Source organism: Aegilops tauschii, chromosome 2 (assembly GCF_002575655.3).
Source record: "Aegilops tauschii subsp. strangulata cultivar AL8/78 chromosome 2, Aet v6.0, whole genome shotgun sequence".
In the NCBI taxonomy this organism is placed as follows: domain Eukaryota; kingdom Viridiplantae; phylum Streptophyta; class Magnoliopsida; order Poales; family Poaceae; genus Aegilops; species Aegilops tauschii.
Genome location: NC_053036.3, coordinates 82106 through 99771, shown reverse-complemented (window position 1 = coordinate 99771; position 17666 = coordinate 82106). Strand labels below are relative to the sequence as shown.

Below are 17666 nucleotides of genomic sequence, written 5' to 3'. Positions count from 1 at the left end.
AGAAGAAATTGAAAGTTCTACAGTACCACAGTTATGTACAACCACACAAAAATACGATTGCATCAAATGCAAACTAAAATATTTAAAAAGGTGAAAGTTCAACCAGAACAAAGAAAAGTGCAATTGCACAACAAGAGTGTTTTTTAGGGCAACAAGAGTGTTGTTGCAATGAACACAAACTAAAATAGTAAACAAATATAAATGAAAATGGAAAGCAGTAGAAACTTCACTTGTAGTGACCGAAATACCATTGAGCAAAAAAAAGTGACTGGAGCTTCACTTAAAGTGACCCTGACACCATTGGATACAAATTGGAGTGAAATACTACTGAGGAAATCTCGCGTCCGGAACTTTAAACATTTATGGATGTATGCATTTTAAAATTTCTGTATTTTAAATGACGTGTTTCAATTATATTTAAAAAGAGCTTAGTAATAATTTATTATATACTTTGTGTATGCGTCACTATAGGGCCAACAACACACGCAGAACGCTTCATGTTTAGTTGTAGAAAGGGAAAAAGTCTTTTTTTCCTGAGAGCTACTCATATGTCAAATGATCCGAAATTTGGAGTCATGAGCTATTGGAGTAGTATAATATTGTGTAGGTGGAAGAAAATGGTGAGACCTCCTCCTCTCCTCTCCTCTGTCTTTCTATCTTTTTCGTTTCGTTTCTTGGTAGCTCAGCTGGAGGAAAATGTGAAGACCATCAGGTGCGCTGGTCCTCTCCTGTTGCAAAACCAAACCAAAGGAAACCAAACCAAACCAGGAGCTGCTGCTTTGTTTGCCGTGGTTTTCCATCCCCTGCATCTTCCCATCCCCTTCCCTTCCTTCGCTTGGGTTTTCCTTTCCTTTCCGGCCGGCGGCTCCCCTCCTTCCTCCTCCTCCTCCTCACCTCGCAGGCTCGCACTCGCACTCCCACCCTGCCTCCCTGCTTCCGCTTCCTACTCTACTCTACTGCAGTAGCCCACCAACCACGCCCCCATCCATCCCCCACCGGACCGGTGGGAAGGAAAGGGAAGGGAAATCGGTAGTAGTAGGAGGAGGAGGAGATGAGAATCTCCTTTTCTCTTCTTCCCTTCTTCTTGTTGCTCTTTGGATCCACCGCCCGCTAATGCCGCCTAGCCGCCCCGATTCCACCCATCACCACCGCGCACGCGCACCAAGGCGCCGCCGCCGGCGGTAGAGCTCGTGCCGGAGATTCGCCTGCCCTCCCTCCCGGCCTCTTCCTCCTCCGCCGCCTCCGCCTCCGCTTAATAAGGGATGTAATTTGTGGCTGGACGGACGGACGGACGGACGCCGCAGGTCAGACCTATTTCTTACTACGACACTAGTATAAGTTGGTACTAGCTTTTATTTTATTTATTTACTCGGATTTCGTTCCTGAATGAATTCACCCGAGTATGGTTAGAAAGAAAGAATTTTGGTCAGAGGATTTCTTCTTAGATCTTCTTGCTTTTCTGTTTCTTACTTACTTATTATTAGGAGGGAGGGAAAAAGAAAGAAAGATTTGCGATTGATTGATTCATACTAACTGCTTGAGCATTTGATTGACTTGATGCAGAGCAGAGGCAAACACACACCCCCCCCCCCCCCCCCCCCCCCCCCCCCAAATTCATGCCTTCCTTCCTTCCTTCCTTCCTTGAGCCAGCCAGTCAGTCAGTCAGTCAGTCAGCAGGAATCAACCAATTGATTTGATTTGATACCACAAGAGTCAGTCAGTTGCTGCACAAAATCAAAATTCCACAGTCTGAATCTGAATGAATGAACCCTGGTATGTATGGTAGAGCCCATGGCAGCAAGAGCAATGCGTCCCTTCCCATGCTGGCTCATCTCGCTGCTGCTGCTGCTGCTGCTGCTGCTGCCACTGCCGCTGTCGCGAGCCGCCACCGGCGATTTCAGCCACTGCGGCGGCTGCGACGACGCCGACGAGGGCAGCCTGTGGAGCACCGACAACATCCTGCAGTGCCAGAAAGTCAGCGACTTCCTCATCGCCACCGCCTACTTCTCCATCCCGCTCGAGCTGCTCTACTTCACCACCTGCTCCGACCTCTTCCCCCTCAAGTGGATCGTCCTGCAGTTCGGCGCCTTCATCGTCCTCTGCGGCCTCACCCACCTCATCAACGTCTTCACCTACGAGCCCCACTCCTTCCACCTCGTCCTCGCCCTCACCGTCGCCAAGTTCCTCACCGCCCTTGTCTCCTTCGCCACCGCCATCACGCTGCTCACCCTCATACCGCAGCTGCTCAGGGTCAAGGTCAGGGAGAACTTCCTCAGGATCAAGGCAAGGGAGCTGGACCAGGAGGTGGGCAAGATGAAGAGGCAGGAGGAGGCCAGCTGGCACGTGCGCATGCTCACCCAGGAGATCCGCAAGTCGCTCGACAGGCACACCATCCTCTACACCACCATGGTCGAGCTCTCCAAGACGCTGCACCTGCAGAATTGCGCCGTCTGGATGCCCAACGAGGCCAGGACCCACATGATCCTCACGCATCATCTCAGAGAAAGGGAGATAACCGAGTCGCACAGCGGCTCCATTCCTATCTCTGACCCGGACGTGGTTGAAATAAAGGCGACGAGGGGCGCCAAGGTCCTCGGGGAAGGGTCGGCGCTCGGGACTGCTAGCAGGTGCAATCCTGAGGCAGGGGCTGCGGTCGCTGTGATACGGATGCCGATGCTAAGGGTGTCCAATTTCAAAGGAGGCACCCCGGAAATGATGGAAACGAGCTATGCTATTCTGGTCTTGGTCTTACCCGAGGACGGTTCCCTAGGGTGGGGTGAGCAGGAGCTGGAGATTGTCGAAGTGATCGCCGATCAAGTGGCGGTCGCGCTCTCGCATGCTGCTGTTCTTGAGGAGTCGCAGCTGATGCGAGAGAAGCTTGCTCAGCAGCACAGGGACTTGCTGCAGGCAAAGCATGAGGCTGTGATGGCAACTGAAGCCAGGAATTCCTTTCAGAGTGCCATGTATGACGGGATGCGCAGACCGATGCACTCGGTCCTTGGTCTCGTCTCGATGATGCAACAGGAAAGCATGAATCCAGAGCAAAGGCTCGTGATGGACGCCATCGTCAAGACAACCAGTGTTGCCTCGACGTTGATGAATGATGTCATGCAAACATCGACGATGGACCGTGAGCACTTATCTCTGGTGAGGAGGCCCTTCAGCCTCCACTCCTTGATTAAGGAAGCGGTCAGCGTTGTAAGGTGTCTGTGTGGCTCCAAGGGGGTTGATTTCGAGTTTCAAGTGGAGAATTCTTTGCCCGAAAGGGTCGTTGGCGACGAGAAGAGGGTTTTCCATATTGTCTTGCACATGGTAGGCACTCTGATAAATCAATGCCGTGCGGGCTGCCTCTCTTTGTATGTGAATAGTTACAACGAGATGGATGAGAGGCATAATAATCAGGACTGGATGCTGCTGCGAAGAGCAAACTTTTCTGCCGGATATGTGTGTGTCAAGTTTGAGATTAGGATTAAAAAATCCAGAAACAGCCTTTTGGATGTGTCTGCCAGCCAAATAAGTCAAGAGCCGAACGCTAGCAGTTCGGAGATGGGCCTTAGCTTCAACATGTGCAAGAAGATTGTGCAGGTAATCATTCCTTGTCATATTATTCATGCCTCTTGCTTCTGTCATATTATTTATAGAAGTGTATTATTGGACTCCATGCTTATTGAAGATTATATTGGCAGATAACTAACTAGTTGTTGATCCTCATCTGTCTCGTCAGTTTTTCAGTTTCTTTTTTTCTTTTTTCATACGGTAACTAAACATTCAGGCTAGCATGTAGTTACAATTATTATTTTTAAAGACATATAGTTACAATCAATTATGAAACTGTCAAATTACACTGGATTTTCCTGCCAGCGTACTTTGTGCGGAATGCTGTGATATCTTCAGCACTTGACTGTGGTTCAAACTGGGCGAAATAAGATTTTTTTTTTTTGCCACTTTTGTTACAGTGGTGCTGTAATAAAAAATGAGATTTAGGCTGCTTGTTCATGCTGTTGAAACTAGTATTAGTGAACATGATGTGATTGGCTGCAAAGAATTCCGGTGCTTGTTTTCGGTAACTATCTTTTTCTTCGTGCTCATCAGTTCATTCCTCAGAAAATATCTTACTGTGGCACTTAGGCGTTCAATCTTATTCTGTCGTTTGCTTGATGTGTAATCTATATATTTTATTATTAGCTGACTTGAGGCTTTATGTTGTGTTGCAGATGATGAATGGTAATATCTGGTCCGTATCAGACCCAGAAGGGTTGAGAGAGACGGTCATGCTGGCTCTCCAGTTCCAGGTGCAACATGTGACCCCTGTCTCAGGAGCATCCTCGGACCTATACCGATTATCACCGATCCCCAACTTCAACGGGCTCCATGTCCTCCTGGTGGACGGTGATGACACCAACCGAGCGGTCACCCACAAGCTCCTGGAGAAGCTCGGGTGCCGAGTCTTTTCGGTCAGCTCGGGCATCCAGTGCATGACCTCCTTTGCAGGCGGCGAGTCGTCCTTCCAGCTGGTGCTTCTGGACCTGACGATGCACACGATGGACGGGTTCGAGGTGGCCCTCGCGATCCGCAAGTTCAGGAGCAACAGCTGGCCGCCGCTGATCGTGGCCCTCGCGGCGAGCTCGGATGACAACGTCCGGGACCGGTGCCAGCGGTCGGGGATAAACGGTCTGCTCCAGAAGCCCGTCACGTTGGCGGCCCTGGGGGATGAACTGTATAGAGTCCTTCAGCACAACTGATCTCTGTGGATCTTGATAGATTGTTGTAGCTTGATGGGTAGTTGATTCCCTTTTGATCGATTATGCCAGGTTAGGTCCCATACAGATGACAAGAAGCATTTGTGCAAAAAAAAAAAAAAAGTAAGGAATTAATTGTACAGGAAGGAAGGAAGGAAGGAAGATGTAAGCCTGCCTTTTTTCGCTTTGGTGAAGAAAGGTGGGGAATTTTGGAGAGATGAAAAAAGCTACCCACTTAGGTTCTCTTTTTAGGGCTATTCATTTGTAAAGCCTCTTATCTTGGATTATTAATGATTTATTTATGAGGCAACTCATTTGGGGGCAACCAGGTCAGGTCAGGTCATTAACTAGCTAGCAGAGCAGAGGAGAGCAGACAAGATGCTTCTAATCTGGTCTGGTCCAGTGAATTGGGGTGCTTGATTTGGTTTGGTGGCTGCACTTGTGAATTCAGTGAATGCAGAAAGTAGTGTTGATACTGACTTGTTATCTTGTTGAAAGAAACTAGTACAAAATCATAATCAGGCAGACTGACTGACTAGGAGTATTTGATGCTGACCTTTTTTCTTTTAAATAAGTTTCAGTCTTGTAGAAAGAAAGATAAAGACCTACTAGTAGTACAAAGGAATGTTAGGAGGTGTAGAAAATTTGAATGAGTGTTAGGAGGTGTAGAAAATTTGCAGCTGAGGTTCCATGGTAGTAGGATCCAAGGCAACCTTGGCTGATTGATTATGCTTGCTACAATAATTTTGTTTTCTTTTTTTGGTGGGACAACAATATGCAAGGAGACACTTGGCAAAGGGAAACCAAGTAAAAAAACACCTCTTCTTCTTTCCTCCCCGCCTCCTCTGCCTCTCCTCCTCCCCCATCCCAGCTCCCCTCCCCCTCGCCGCCCCTCTCCTCCCAATGGCCGGACGCGATGGCCGAAGGTCCTTGTCGTCGATCCGTCGAATCCTCCTCAAACCATCACGACGATTCCGCCTCTCCCGTCCCCCCCTCCCCGGCTTCCCCGACCTCCCTAGCTGTGGCAGCCGCAGAGGAAGTACCATGGCGTCTGGCAGCAGGGGTGGGGGACTTGGGTGGCGGACTCACCCATGCCATTGGCTTGGGTCCTCCCACACGGCCGAACTCGGTGTGCTCGAGGGGGAGCGACGACAAGGACATTTTTTTTTAAAAATGGATGAACATTGGCTCCTAGGCTCATCTGCACCCGCGTTGAATAAAAAATTCAAAATAAATACTAGAAAAATTCAAAAAAAATCCATTCTTTTTGACATGGTAGATAATTTGGTGCGTGATGTCCGTTCCAAATTTCAAATTATTTGGACATCTGAGTAGCTCTTGGTAAAAAAAGACAAATTTTTGGTCTGTTAAAAAGTGTACTGTTCATATACTGTTCTGACCTAATCTATTTTTTTGCTAAGAGCTGCTCAAATGTCCAAATGCTCTAAAATTTGGAGCGCACCTCACGCACCAAATTATCTATCTTGCACAAAAAATTTAGATTTTTTTTTGAATTTTTTATGAATTGTTTCTTGACTATAGGCATAGGCACAGTGACGGATAATCTTTTTTTACATGGTAGATAATTTGGCGCGTGATGAACATTTTTCTAATTTGATGATAATTTTCTAATATGCTGAACATTTTTTGAAACAAATTTGTAATTCGATGATCATTTAAGAAAAATCAATGAATTTTTTTTATATAGGCATAGGCACAGTGACGAACATATGACTGTTGTGTTGCCGATATATCAATTTTTTTACTTTCTTTTTATTTGGGTTTGACCGCGTGCTTCTGAGATATTTGTATATATTTGATTTGATTTGATGCTACATCTTGAGTCAATAAAAGAAAAGCGCCCTTTATATGTCGGGGAAAGCTAACACATTCTTTGTGACTTGATTACCAATTTCTTTGGAGAATTTGTAATTTAAAAGGGGAACGACAAGTGCAAAGTCTAAACATTCAAAAGTATGGAGAGTGACTTTTTTAAATAAAAAAAAGACAAATATCTATCTTAGGGGAAACGACTTGGTAGGAAAGAATTATCCGGCAAACATCAACATTTTCTTCTTGGAATTAAAACGTCTTCTTCTTGGGTTGGTATCCCTCAAGAATGGTGTTGCATGTGTTCATGGCGCGCGCATCCAGCAGGCTGTGGTTCCACAGCTTAATCATCACCAAACGCCAGCACCTGAGTGTTGTTTCATCCATTCATTCATTCAGACGAAGCAAGCAAATCAGTCAAATAATTAAACACCGAGTGTTGGCGGGCGGGGAGGGACTCACCAGAGCAGAGGAGGGTTTTGTACAAGCTGCGGTCCATGAAGCCGGGAGAAGCCCTCACAGGCCCAAGGTATATGCCCATCAGCTAGCACCCTGTGAATGAATTATCATACACTTTCAGAAAGACACGAGGCGCATCAAGTAGGGTTCAGCGAGTACCGTCCGTAAAACACTTGATTTTGCACACATGCATACCTTTGTTTCCGAATAAATGAATTCCACATATGCATAATAAGCTTCTCATCTTTCGTGACATCAAGAAAATCAGCAAGCATCTGCAACCAAGGGAAAAAAAACAAGTAATAACTTAAGATATGTTTCTAGTAGTATGTTTCTCAACCGTAATTAACGAGAGACAAATATCTGCTGACCCGTCTATCTTCCAAGTCGGCAATGTCATCGTCAACTTCATCCTCGCTGTCATGATCTGACAAAACTTGTTCCACTGCCATTGGCTACAACAATCAAGCTATACATGTCAAATGCAGAAACAAGAGTAAATGAAATTCAGACGTCATGCTAGACTAGATATCAAAGGAAATGCAGGCATAAAAACCCTAAGTAATATCAAAAATCCAATAAAACAAAGCTTTAGTAGGGGCGTAAATGATGAGCAAGAAAATTATAGAACAAGAAAGCTGGCAACAGGCAGATTTTTTTTAAAAAAAATTCTTTATGCATGCAAACAAAACAGCCTTTCTTACAGTGAAGCCTTGGCATCAAATTGGCTGGCACAAGTGAAACCTTGGCAGAAAACTGTATTAGATTTGCCACCTGCTAGTTGTAACTGAACACAAATAATTCAGACATCATGCTAGCAAAACTGGCATAGTCTGGTATTTATATAAAACACCAGATCATCATATTTTAACTCAAGAGAAGCTGACAGTGAAGACAAGAGTATTACTTCTCACCAAGCTCCAACGAGTCGCAGGTCAAAGCCTAGAAAATTTTAGACCTCTCATCTACTAGAAATCAGCATCAAATTCAAATTCAGATATTTTTATATTCACATTCTGTTTTTTGGATGCCCGGTCTTGGGCCGGTGCTCTTGTTAGTTCCATACATGACATAAGGATGAACAAAATTTATTTCCCACTCACACACCTGTGCCCTGTGAGAATGGAAGAACTGACGTTTCTGCAGAAGTTGTCGGCTGCCACATAATATACACATAAAAACAGTTGGTTTAACATTTTTCTATTGTAAATGTCTGGACAAACAAACAGCTATATATACAATGCTTAGCATGATATCAGCGAAGTATGTAAACAGAAGGGCTACTTTCTGGGATCACTTCGCTCCGCAGATAGTTTCCTTGTCTTCCCAAACTCTAGTACTGTCGGTGGTGTAAGATTGCTACCATTTAATGAGTGATCATGCTCGGCAGAATCGGGTGCTACTGAATTATTATCTGCAAATTTTAGACATCAGAAATCAGCATTTGCAGGCATGATCTGTTTCTTAGGAAACAACTTATGTGGTTTGTAGCATTCATTCAGGTATAATCAAAGAACAGTTGCAATAATCTCTACCTATGGCAAGGGTCTAAATGCTATATTCAAAACAGCATGCAGGACTTCTCAGAGCTGAAATTCCATGTGCAAACAAACAACTGGCTCATTCTTAATTCCAGTTTCACTGAAAATTTGACTGCTTTTGTCCACCTGTGGGATCAGTCTAGGAACAATTTTTTGATTGGTTTCATCAGGAATGGAAATTTGAAACACTGTATTTATTATATAATAAGATAGTAGGCGAAGACACAATCAGAAACATCACTGTACAAATCGAAACACTGCATTATGGTGTTACCATTTGAATGTAGTTTATGCCACAGTAAGATACCATAAGATGACTCCCAAAAAAGAAAAAGAAAAAGATGAGAATGTACCATCTTCCCTCTGAACAAACTCGTCTTTAGACGATCCTGCCTGGGCATCTTCAGGTGAAACTGAATCCATGATATGTGGATGTACAGGGCTTATATTCTCAACTGTGGCTAGCGACCTTCGACGACGCATCTTAAGCCTTGAGCTGATGCAACACAGTTAGTAAAATCAAACAGAAATAAGATGAGCTGATCCATCATGAAAATTGATTGAGAAAGAGCGTACCAGTAGGAAAATGTTTGATGTCTTGGATCAACTCCCTTGCCCACAAGCTGGGAAATAAATGGGATTATTAGTTCGAGGCACTAATAACAGAATGTTTCAATGTAAAACCATATGCAAGTATCCTTCAGAACACTCAGCTCATTTATTATCGGGTAATTCTGCAAGTTCTGTATCACTGTTTTACCTCCATTTTCCAGGCATCAGCCTTCAGACTAACATTAACAGCCTGGCATTCTTCAGATATCTGCATGAATGTAAAGAGCAAACCAACAATCAAATTATGACATCGATCAAATAAGATTTACAATAGAAATTCCAGAAGTTTACCAACCCAAAACTCAAAGTGGAATAGGTCATGCGTTGAGTTCAAGTGACACCCCAGGCCCTAGTATCGCCAGAATCACAACATTAGAGATGTGCCTCAGAGAAAGTGCGCACAACATTGTTCCCATAAAAAATAAGAAAGGTCGAGCAGAAAAAGAACACAATCTAAGTTTCCTCACAAAGAACAAGAAGACATCAACGGTGCAGCGTGAACTAGACAGATTCCGTTTTACCCTAAATGTAGCAGGTGACATGATTCACCGGCCCTTAGCAGCAATAAGCAACATTTCGAATGGAAATTTGCTTCAAACTTTACCTTGTAGCTTCCGCACTTTACCAAGCAAAAGGCGCAAGCAAAATCTTCGGTGACTGGTAAGAAGGGATCAATATTAAGAATCACGAGCCAAACAGAAAATATATGACTTGACCAACAAATGTCACTCAGTGATGCAAAACTGAACGTAGTTAATTGCAAACACCAGATTTTTGCCATGATAAGCATTCAAAACAATGTACACTGTATAATAAACACAGGAGTAGCCAACTCACTCAGCAACATGTCCTAGGATCATATGCAAAATCATGTCCTAGGTACTTCCTTTTGTGTTGTGTCGATACACTAATATTTGTATAATACATATCTCACCATGACTAATTGGACAAAGTAATAATTTTACCACCATAAAACATCATAAGCTTACATTTCAATAACATGTGTACCATCGAAAGGTCGTAGCAGAAGATATTTTACTAGTTTAGTTGCAGATATACTGATATTATTAACCTAGCATATCTAGTTAATTACGCTCCGCAAATCAGGTACAGGGAGAAAATGTAGAACACCTAGGGAAGGAAAATGCCAGTATATGATGCAAGCAAATGCCAATGGATTTGAAAACCGCATGAGCCCAAATGTTGGAGTAAGCGAGAACCTTCAGTCTTTTGCATAGTATTGTTGTAGTACTTGAAGTTGAAAATCACATTACCAGCTCTTAACCTGCGGAAAATATACATTTCCATTTGTTCACTTGGTTATACCAAAATGCAAATGTGTTTGTAAAGCTGAAAGTTAGAGCAAAGTGTCATAATAAGACCTGACCAAACACTAGGTCGGGACAGGCTGACTTCAGCCTCACCACAATACTGGAGTAGTACTTCTTTAAGACATAAACAATGTCACTTGGAACAATTATCAGTGATTTAACTTCTTAAATTACATGAGATGGAGGCATAAGTAAGCTGGGGTCTCTCTTTTGAACAATCAAGGCTCTGCCAAAGAGATGTTTCCAATTGAACCATAGATAGTGATTATGCATTTTGCACTTTTTCTCCAAAACTAACAAGTAATTTGTCTAATTACTTTCATCAATTATATTTCAGGAGAAAAACACTAAGCTTAATGATCTGAAATTACTTTTGAATTTTGATGGCAAAATTTAAAAATATCATCTCAACATGACAAACCCAAATATTGTGTATACTAGCAGCCAAATTTAAAAGATCGACTCCATGCATTCTAAACCAACACCAAACCCAAATATTGTGTTACCTTATAATATGAGGTAATGATGAAGGTGGGACATCACTGTATGAGTAACTATTATACGGAGATTCAGACATGTCTCTTGCACCAGCCTCTTGAACGGATATGCCAACTTGGAGTTGATATGAACCCTGAAACAATAACAGCAATCTTAGACAAGCTGCGCAAGTAACTGACAGAAGGTCAGGTCTACAATATAATCCGTTGCCCTTAAATATGGAAATGATAATTAGATCAATAAATAAAGGAACAGAGTTACCCTTACCGTAGCATCAACCTTATGAGAGCAAAATGTCAAGCAACTGTCCTGCTCCAGAAATTTTGGCTGGATGTACAAAAAAAGTCAAGGCAAGTAGGTCAACATACAGCGGAAGCAATTAACGGCCACTACGCCCCAAAAACTCTCTCTTCATTTTTCAGTTTCTAATAAAGTAAACAAAAATGATTGTGAAATCTGAGGCACAACCGAAACGAAAACAGATTTGCATAATCACTTAAACTTCCATACACTACAGAATACAACTTTTAGTGTTAACATGGATCTTATAACATGTTGTGTTACAAAGATGCAAACTGCACTACTGATTTCACAATTTGCCACCTGCACTTCTGGAACATGATTTGCTAATTAACGACAGGCACCGCGGCCTTCTAGGACAACTAAAGTTACATGCTAGTACATAGGGTAAATTTTCCAAATACAGGTGGCTAACGTAATTTATTCAGTCTGAAACTTGAGGATGCAAAGGATTGTCATCCATCTTATGGTTAAATTGTACTACTAGAAAAGTTGAAGTATATACATTAAGAAAACCGAAGCTTAATAATATGGAAAAGTTCAACCTAAGTACCTCTAAGAAACTTGGGTTCATAGTAACTGTAGAAGCCAACTCCACAGTATGTCCCAAATTTAAAGTCACGCAATTCTCCAACGACGAACCAAGTAAATTAATTGGTATTTTACCCCAGAAACATTTCCCTTCAAGCTCTGTCAAAATGCATCACGTAAATGATAGTAAGTAGTTGCACTCAATAACCCCACAAATCATAGCTGGTTTCTGATATTCAATTTTTAAAAGGCACATATGTTGAGCTATACTGGCTACTAGACATGGTAATGTGATACAAACTTACTTCGGAGAGCAGATGCTTCCACATGGTCCCCAGAGCAGTTATTTTCTCCAACCTGCCCTTCTGAATCTGAAACTAAAAAAAAAGGAACCAGATGTGACGGTAGTGAGGAGACGTGAACCGTGCACGATCACATATGATGCACATCATACCACAACGGATAAGGATAATGCTGAGGTTGCAAGCTCGGGAGGTTGCTATATTCTTGACGTCTGGAATTGTGAATGTGGCTTTGTTGTGGTCTTTACTAGCAAATTCAGTGAATGACGTAAGCAAACAGGCACGACTGAATCGATATATCGGAGAATGCTGCAAAACATGATGGCATTGTTTAATGAGATCATTAATTAATTTGGTACAAGAATGTCTATAAATTCACCATGCATTATGCTGCAAAACAAAATAGTGAGTGGAACTGAAAAAGGGGAACACTTACTTACCCCTTCAAGTGGGATGCTATCACTAGTAGGTGTAGCTAACAAAACATAAAGGGGGAAGATGTTGTGGTCAGTATTTGTGCCTCGAGAAAGGGATACAGTTAGTTGAATCCTACATCCACAAACACACACTGGTCAGCATTCGCATGATGCAACAGACAAGATTCAGTTAAAGGGGTCAGAAAACTAGATACTATAAAACAGTGAAGCCTCTGCTCTGCCATTTATCTATCCATGTCAAGAAAAGAAAATAGTTTCAGAAACAGTCTGTACTGACATAATAAATATGGGACCTGAATGAATGAGAGCTACCTCTTTTTGCGGCTTGCCTGTATCATGTAATGGAGGCATCTTTGCAGAAAAGCGGGCTGCAAAAGAAAGCCATTGTATTGTTGTAGTTGTTGTTGCTTGTGTGAAATGAAATGAAAACAGCTATACAGGATTTAGGGAGGGAGGTTACATATATAGTACAATACATTATCAAGGGCTCGTTTTTGGATAACATTGCAGAGCTCAACTGGCTTGCAGTACAACTTGAAGGTTTCTTCAGCAGCAAGCTGCTCATCTGGAGACAGCTCAAGTGTCGACGGTTGACGGCACATGTGGTCTGGTCCTGCCCTGCCCTGCCCTGCCCTGCATATTATATTATATGTATAAGTACAAGTCAAACAAAAGAGGAATCTAGATACATTTTTTATTGCCATAGATAGATAGATAGATAGATAGATAGATAATTAGAGACATGGTTGTGTATCTGCTGTGCTGCTATCAGAGAAGAGAAGAGAAGAGAAGAGAAGAGAAGAGAATTTTAGTTTCCAGATGCCGCATAACAATGATAAACAGGCAGCGTGAAAAGAGGGAGACATTTTGCTGAATGAATTCCACGGTTGCGACAGACCATTCATTCTTGTTTTCTTTTCTTTTATTTTCTTTTCTTTTCTTGGAATTATTTATATTTATATCCTGCCCTTGATACATACATACATACATACATAAATAGGAGTAGATACATACATACATACATACATACATAACCAGGAAAGGAGTAGAGCTAACTAGTACTAGTATATTAGCAGCTAAGGAGTAGAGTAGAGTAGAGTAGAGTAGATCTAATCTAACCTAATAACCAGGAAAGAAAGAAAGAGGCGGAGGGAGAATCCTATCGTATCACCAATCAATCCCGCCTGGGGTTCGCTTCGCTTCGCTTCGGGTTGGATCAAGAAGAAGCATACATACCTAAGGATAAGGATAAGGATGCCCCGCGCGCGCGATGAACGGATAAGGCCGGCGGCGGCAGGGCGTCGGCGGCGGAGGACCGCCGGATCTAGGGCCCGCCCAAGCCCAAGCCCAAGCCCAAGCCCAGCGGCAGCAGCAGCACGACGAGAGAGGAGGAGAGGAGACACAGGAAGGAAGGGAAGGAAGGAAGGAGGAGGAGGAGGAGGGAGGAAGAACAAGAAGAGAACGCTACGAGTGAGTGGTGTTTTGTTTGTTTTTTTATTCCAAAACAAAATCCAAAGACCAAAAAGGATTCATATTGCTGCTTATAGTAAAATAAAACCCGCCCACCGGCGGCCGATTTGATTAAAGGAAGCAAAGGGAGTTGCAACGGAACTAGAGTTGGTGTAGATCGTTCGTCGAGTCCCTCAAACCCAAGACTCAAACCATGGCCTTCTTGGAAAACATATATAGTAGAAAAACAAGTCGCACTACGATTGATCACCCAAGAATAAATATGAAGATGAGGATAACGATCGTTACTAACTCCAAGTAGCAGCTAAATTAGACGAGTCGGTGTATCTTTAATTGGAGTCCTTTAAACCGTAGATGAACGATCCGCCCACAAACGATCCCTCGAACGGAGGACTGAAACCACGACCTTTCTACTTGGTTGTAAGCGTACACCCGACGCCATCCGGAGCTAATCGTCGACGAAGAATTAGGGGAAGAAGATTAGAACCACACTGGGATTCTAATTATTAGGATTAAAGGATCTACGTCAAGCTTTAATTGATCAACTAGAAACAACTAGAACTAGAGAATTAGAGGAGACTCCAAAATTTGTTTGTTCTAATAATGCAAAAACTTCTAGTATATATAGGTTAGACGGGAGGAGGGGTCGCCACAAGGGGGGGAGGACTCCCTTCCCATTGCCTCGACCATTCCCCCTCCCCAATTCGGCCTCCCAAAGGGGGGAAGGGGGCACCTCCCCTACATGGGCCTTGGTGGCCCAATTCTTCCTCATATTAAATATAAAAGCCTCCTAACAATTACTAAAACATTTTATTATTAAATCAGTATCATCGGAAACATTTTCCACCTATAAATTATTTATCAGTAATACCCATATTACCCGATAAACTCCGAAACACTTTCGGTGATCCCGGAATGCTTTTGGTTCCTCTCAAAACTATTTCAAATTTTAATGAAACAATTCTACAAATAAATCCTCAATACTCTCATCCTTCTAACACTCAACAGATTGTGATTATCTTAAGCTTGTGACCCTATAGGTTCGGTAAAATATAGACATGAACGGAAACCCCTTCGTGCAATGACCGATAGTGGAAACGTGGGCGTCCATATCGGTCCCTATGATTACACGAATGACATTCGAGTGAACCTTTGGTTATCATGTGATGTTCCCTTTGCTTCACGATACTTTACAAAACCCGAGGTGAGATGCGTCGGTATCCTCCTGAGTCATACACATGCTTGATAGGTGACGGTGTCCTGGACTAGGGGGTCCTAGCCAAGACGGCCTAATGTATGGGCCGGGCTACCAGCCCATTGGGGAGGCAAGACTCCGGAGACCCTTTAAGCGCGGCGACCAAAGACTTGGCGTGTACTTCAAGCATATTTAGATTCGACATGTAAACCCTTAGATGGCAACCGACCATGTGTAACGCTAGATGCCCCTGGTGCCTATATAAACTGGGAGGTTTAGTCCGTAGAGGGCATCATTCATTCCATCCATCATACCATTAGGGTTTAGACCACTACTTACGATCTTGAGGTAGATCAACTCTGGACTTTGATACCTTCATAATATAAACAAGAGCAGGACGTAGGGTTTTACCTCCATCGAGAGGGCCCGAACCTGGGTAAATCCCATGTGTGTTCTTCTCCTCTTACCCATCGATCTGATCTAACAGCTCCCTCCTACCCGAGATCTGTCGGTTTTGACACCGACATTGGTGCTTTCATTGAGATCTTGTTGTTTGATCGTCAAAGGTGGATGGCTCGCTTGCAAATAGATATAGTAGCATCGGTTGTGGGGGCATCTTCGTCCCCGTCCAACTTTTTGCTTTCGGTAGCATTGTGTGATGACCCACAAGTATAGGAGATCAATCGTAGTCCTTTCGATAAGTAAGAGTGTTGAACCCAACAAGGAGAAGAAGGAAATGACAAGTGGTTTTCAGCAAGGTATTTTCTGCAAGCACTGAAATAGTCGGTAACAGGTAGTTCGATAGCAAGATAATTTGTGAACAAGTAACGGTAACGGTAAATAAAGTGCAGAAAGGTAGCCCAATCCTTTTGTGACAAAGGACAGGCCAAAACGGTCTCTTGTGATAAGCAAAGCGTTCTTGAGGGCACACGGAAATTTCACCATGCTACTTCCATCATGTTGGTTTGATTCGTGTTCGCTACTTTGATAATTTGATATGTGGGTGTGCCGGTGCTTAGGTGTTGTTCTTACTAGAACAAACCTCCTACTTATGATTAACCCCCTCGCAAGCATCCGCAACTACGAGAAAAATATTAAGATAAAATCTAACCATAGCATTAAACTTTTTGATCCAAATCATTCCCTTACGAAGTAGCGCATAAACTAGGGTTTAAGCTTCTATCACTCTAGCAACCCATCATCTAATAACTACTCCACAATGCATTCCCTTAGGCCCAAATATGGTGAAGTGCCATGTAGTCGACGTTCACATGGCACCACTAAGGGAATCACAACATATATATCATCAAAATATCGAACACATATCTAGTTCACATGATTACTTGCAACATGATTTCTCCCGTGACCTCAAGAACAAAAGTAACTACTCACAAATGATAATCATGCTCAAGATCAAAGGGGTATTAAATAGTATAATGGATCTGAACATATAATCTTCCACCAAATAAACCATATAGTAATCAACTACTAGATGTAATCAACACTACTAGTCACCCACAAGCACCAATCTAAGGTTCCGGTACAAAGATTGAACACAAGAGATGAACTAGGGTTTGAGAGGAGATGGTGTTGTTGAAGATGTTGATGGAGATTTCCCTCCCAAAGATGGGAGAGTTTTTGGTGACGACGATGACGATGATTTCCCCCTCCGGGAGGGAACTTCCCCCGGTGGAATCGCTCCGTCGGAGGGCAAAAGTGCTCCTGCCCAAGTTCCATCTCAAGACGGCGACGCTTCGTCCCAAAAGTCCTCCCCTGACTTTTCTAGGTCAAAATGACCTATATACCAGAAGATGGGCACTAGAGGTGGGCCGAGGAGGGCACAACCCACCAGGGCGCGCCTAGGTGGGTTGTGCCCACCTGGTGGGCCTCCTCCGGTAGTTATTTGCCCAGTATTTTTCATATATTGTAAAATAATTCTCCGTAAATTTTCAGCTCATTTGGAGATGTGCAGAATAGGTAACTCTGACGTAGCTTTTTCAGGTCCAGAATTCCAGCTGCCGGCATTCTCCCTCTTTGTTTAAACCTTGCATATTATGAGAGAAAAGGCATGAGAAATACTCCAAAAAGCATTATTATGCATAAAAACTTTATAAATAACAGTAAGAAATCATGATGCAAAATGGACGTATCAGCCCCCTCCAGATAGGCCGACCGCTTCCACTTCTCCACCTGGGGGTTGGTTTCCTGAAGCCTATTTACCAGGCCGAAGAAGCTTGTCGACATCGGCTGGCCCGACCAGAGGTTAATGTAGATGTCCTGCATCACCGGTCGTGCTTCACGGAACAGCTCCGCCAGCTGCTTCATCTGATTGTTCAGCAGCGGCGGATGCTCGGGCACCTAGAATTGGGCCTAGAAGGTCTTCTCCTCGGACCCATCAGGCTGGGTAGCGAAGTACTCCAT

At 43.3% G+C, this 17666-nt stretch overlaps 2 protein-coding genes across 13 annotated transcripts; one reads left to right on the top strand and one right to left on the bottom strand.

Annotated features, from left to right (window-relative positions):
- Window positions 1-618: 618 nt before the first annotated feature.
- Window positions 619-5064, top strand: LOC109776609 (ethylene receptor 2). 3 transcript variants are annotated; one of them, XM_073507618.1, is made up of 3 exons: window positions 619-1304; window positions 1564-3585; window positions 4215-5064. In XM_073507618.1, the coding sequence occupies exons 2-3, from the start codon at window positions 1780-1782 to the stop codon at window positions 4740-4742; spliced, it is 2334 nt and encodes a 777-aa protein (XP_073363719.1). In that variant the 5' UTR covers window positions 619-1304; window positions 1564-1779; the 3' UTR covers window positions 4743-5064. The 3 variants fall into 3 exon arrangements, with proteins under 3 accessions (XP_073363719.1, XP_073363720.1, XP_020190860.2); XM_073507619.1 differs by having other exon boundaries at window positions 689-1332; window positions 1651-3585; XM_020335271.3 differs by having other exon boundaries at window positions 734-1332; window positions 1659-3585.
- Window positions 5065-6651: 1587 nt separating this feature from the next.
- LOC109776608 (polycomb group protein EMF2B) lies at window positions 6652-14165 on the bottom strand. 10 transcript variants are annotated; one of them, XR_012201558.1, is made up of 22 exons: window positions 13817-14165; window positions 13057-13193; window positions 12893-12948; window positions 12584-12692; window positions 12296-12452; window positions 12147-12218; window positions 11864-12000; window positions 11278-11337; window positions 11019-11143; window positions 10402-10466; window positions 9786-9838; window positions 9477-9530; window positions 9330-9389; window positions 9146-9192; window positions 8923-9065; window positions 8313-8442; window positions 8136-8184; window positions 7733-7815; window positions 7400-7483; window positions 7224-7303; window positions 7032-7121; window positions 6652-6936 (listed from the first exon to the last, which is right to left on the bottom strand). XR_012201558.1 is itself a non-coding variant. In XM_040397432.3 (21 exons), exons 2-21 carry the CDS (start codon window positions 13180-13182, stop codon window positions 6822-6824), a joined length of 1812 nt encoding a protein of 603 aa, XP_040253366.1. In that variant the 5' UTR covers window positions 13183-13193; window positions 13817-14165; the 3' UTR covers window positions 6652-6821. The 10 variants fall into 10 exon arrangements, 7 of the variants coding, with proteins under 7 accessions (XP_040253366.1, XP_073363717.1, XP_020190859.2 ...); XR_012201559.1 differs by having other exon boundaries at window positions 12147-12212; window positions 13817-14094; XR_006667410.2 differs by having other exon boundaries at window positions 13057-13213; window positions 13817-14087.
- Window positions 14166-17666: the final 3501 nt, after the last annotated feature.

Coding starts and splice junctions, on each gene's coding strand:
- LOC109776609 (XM_073507618.1), top strand. CDS start 1,780: ATGGTAGAGCCCATGGCAGCAAGAGCAATGCGTCCCTTCCCATGCTGG. Junction 3,586..4,214: donor TGTGCAAGAAGATTGTGCAG/GTAATCATTCCT, acceptor GTTGTGTTGCAG/ATGATGAATGGTAATATCTG.
- LOC109776608 (XM_040397432.3), bottom strand. CDS start 13,182: ATGTGCCGTCAACCGTCGACACTTGAGCTGTCTCCAGATGAGCAGCTT. Junction 12,219..12,295: donor CATTATCCTTATCCGTTGTG/GTATGATGTGCA, acceptor CTTTTTTTTTAG/TTTCAGATTCAGAAGGGCAG. Junction 9,531..9,785: donor TAAAGTGCGGAAGCTACAAG/GTAAAGTTTGAA, acceptor TGGCGATACTAG/GGCCTGGGGTGTCACTTGAA.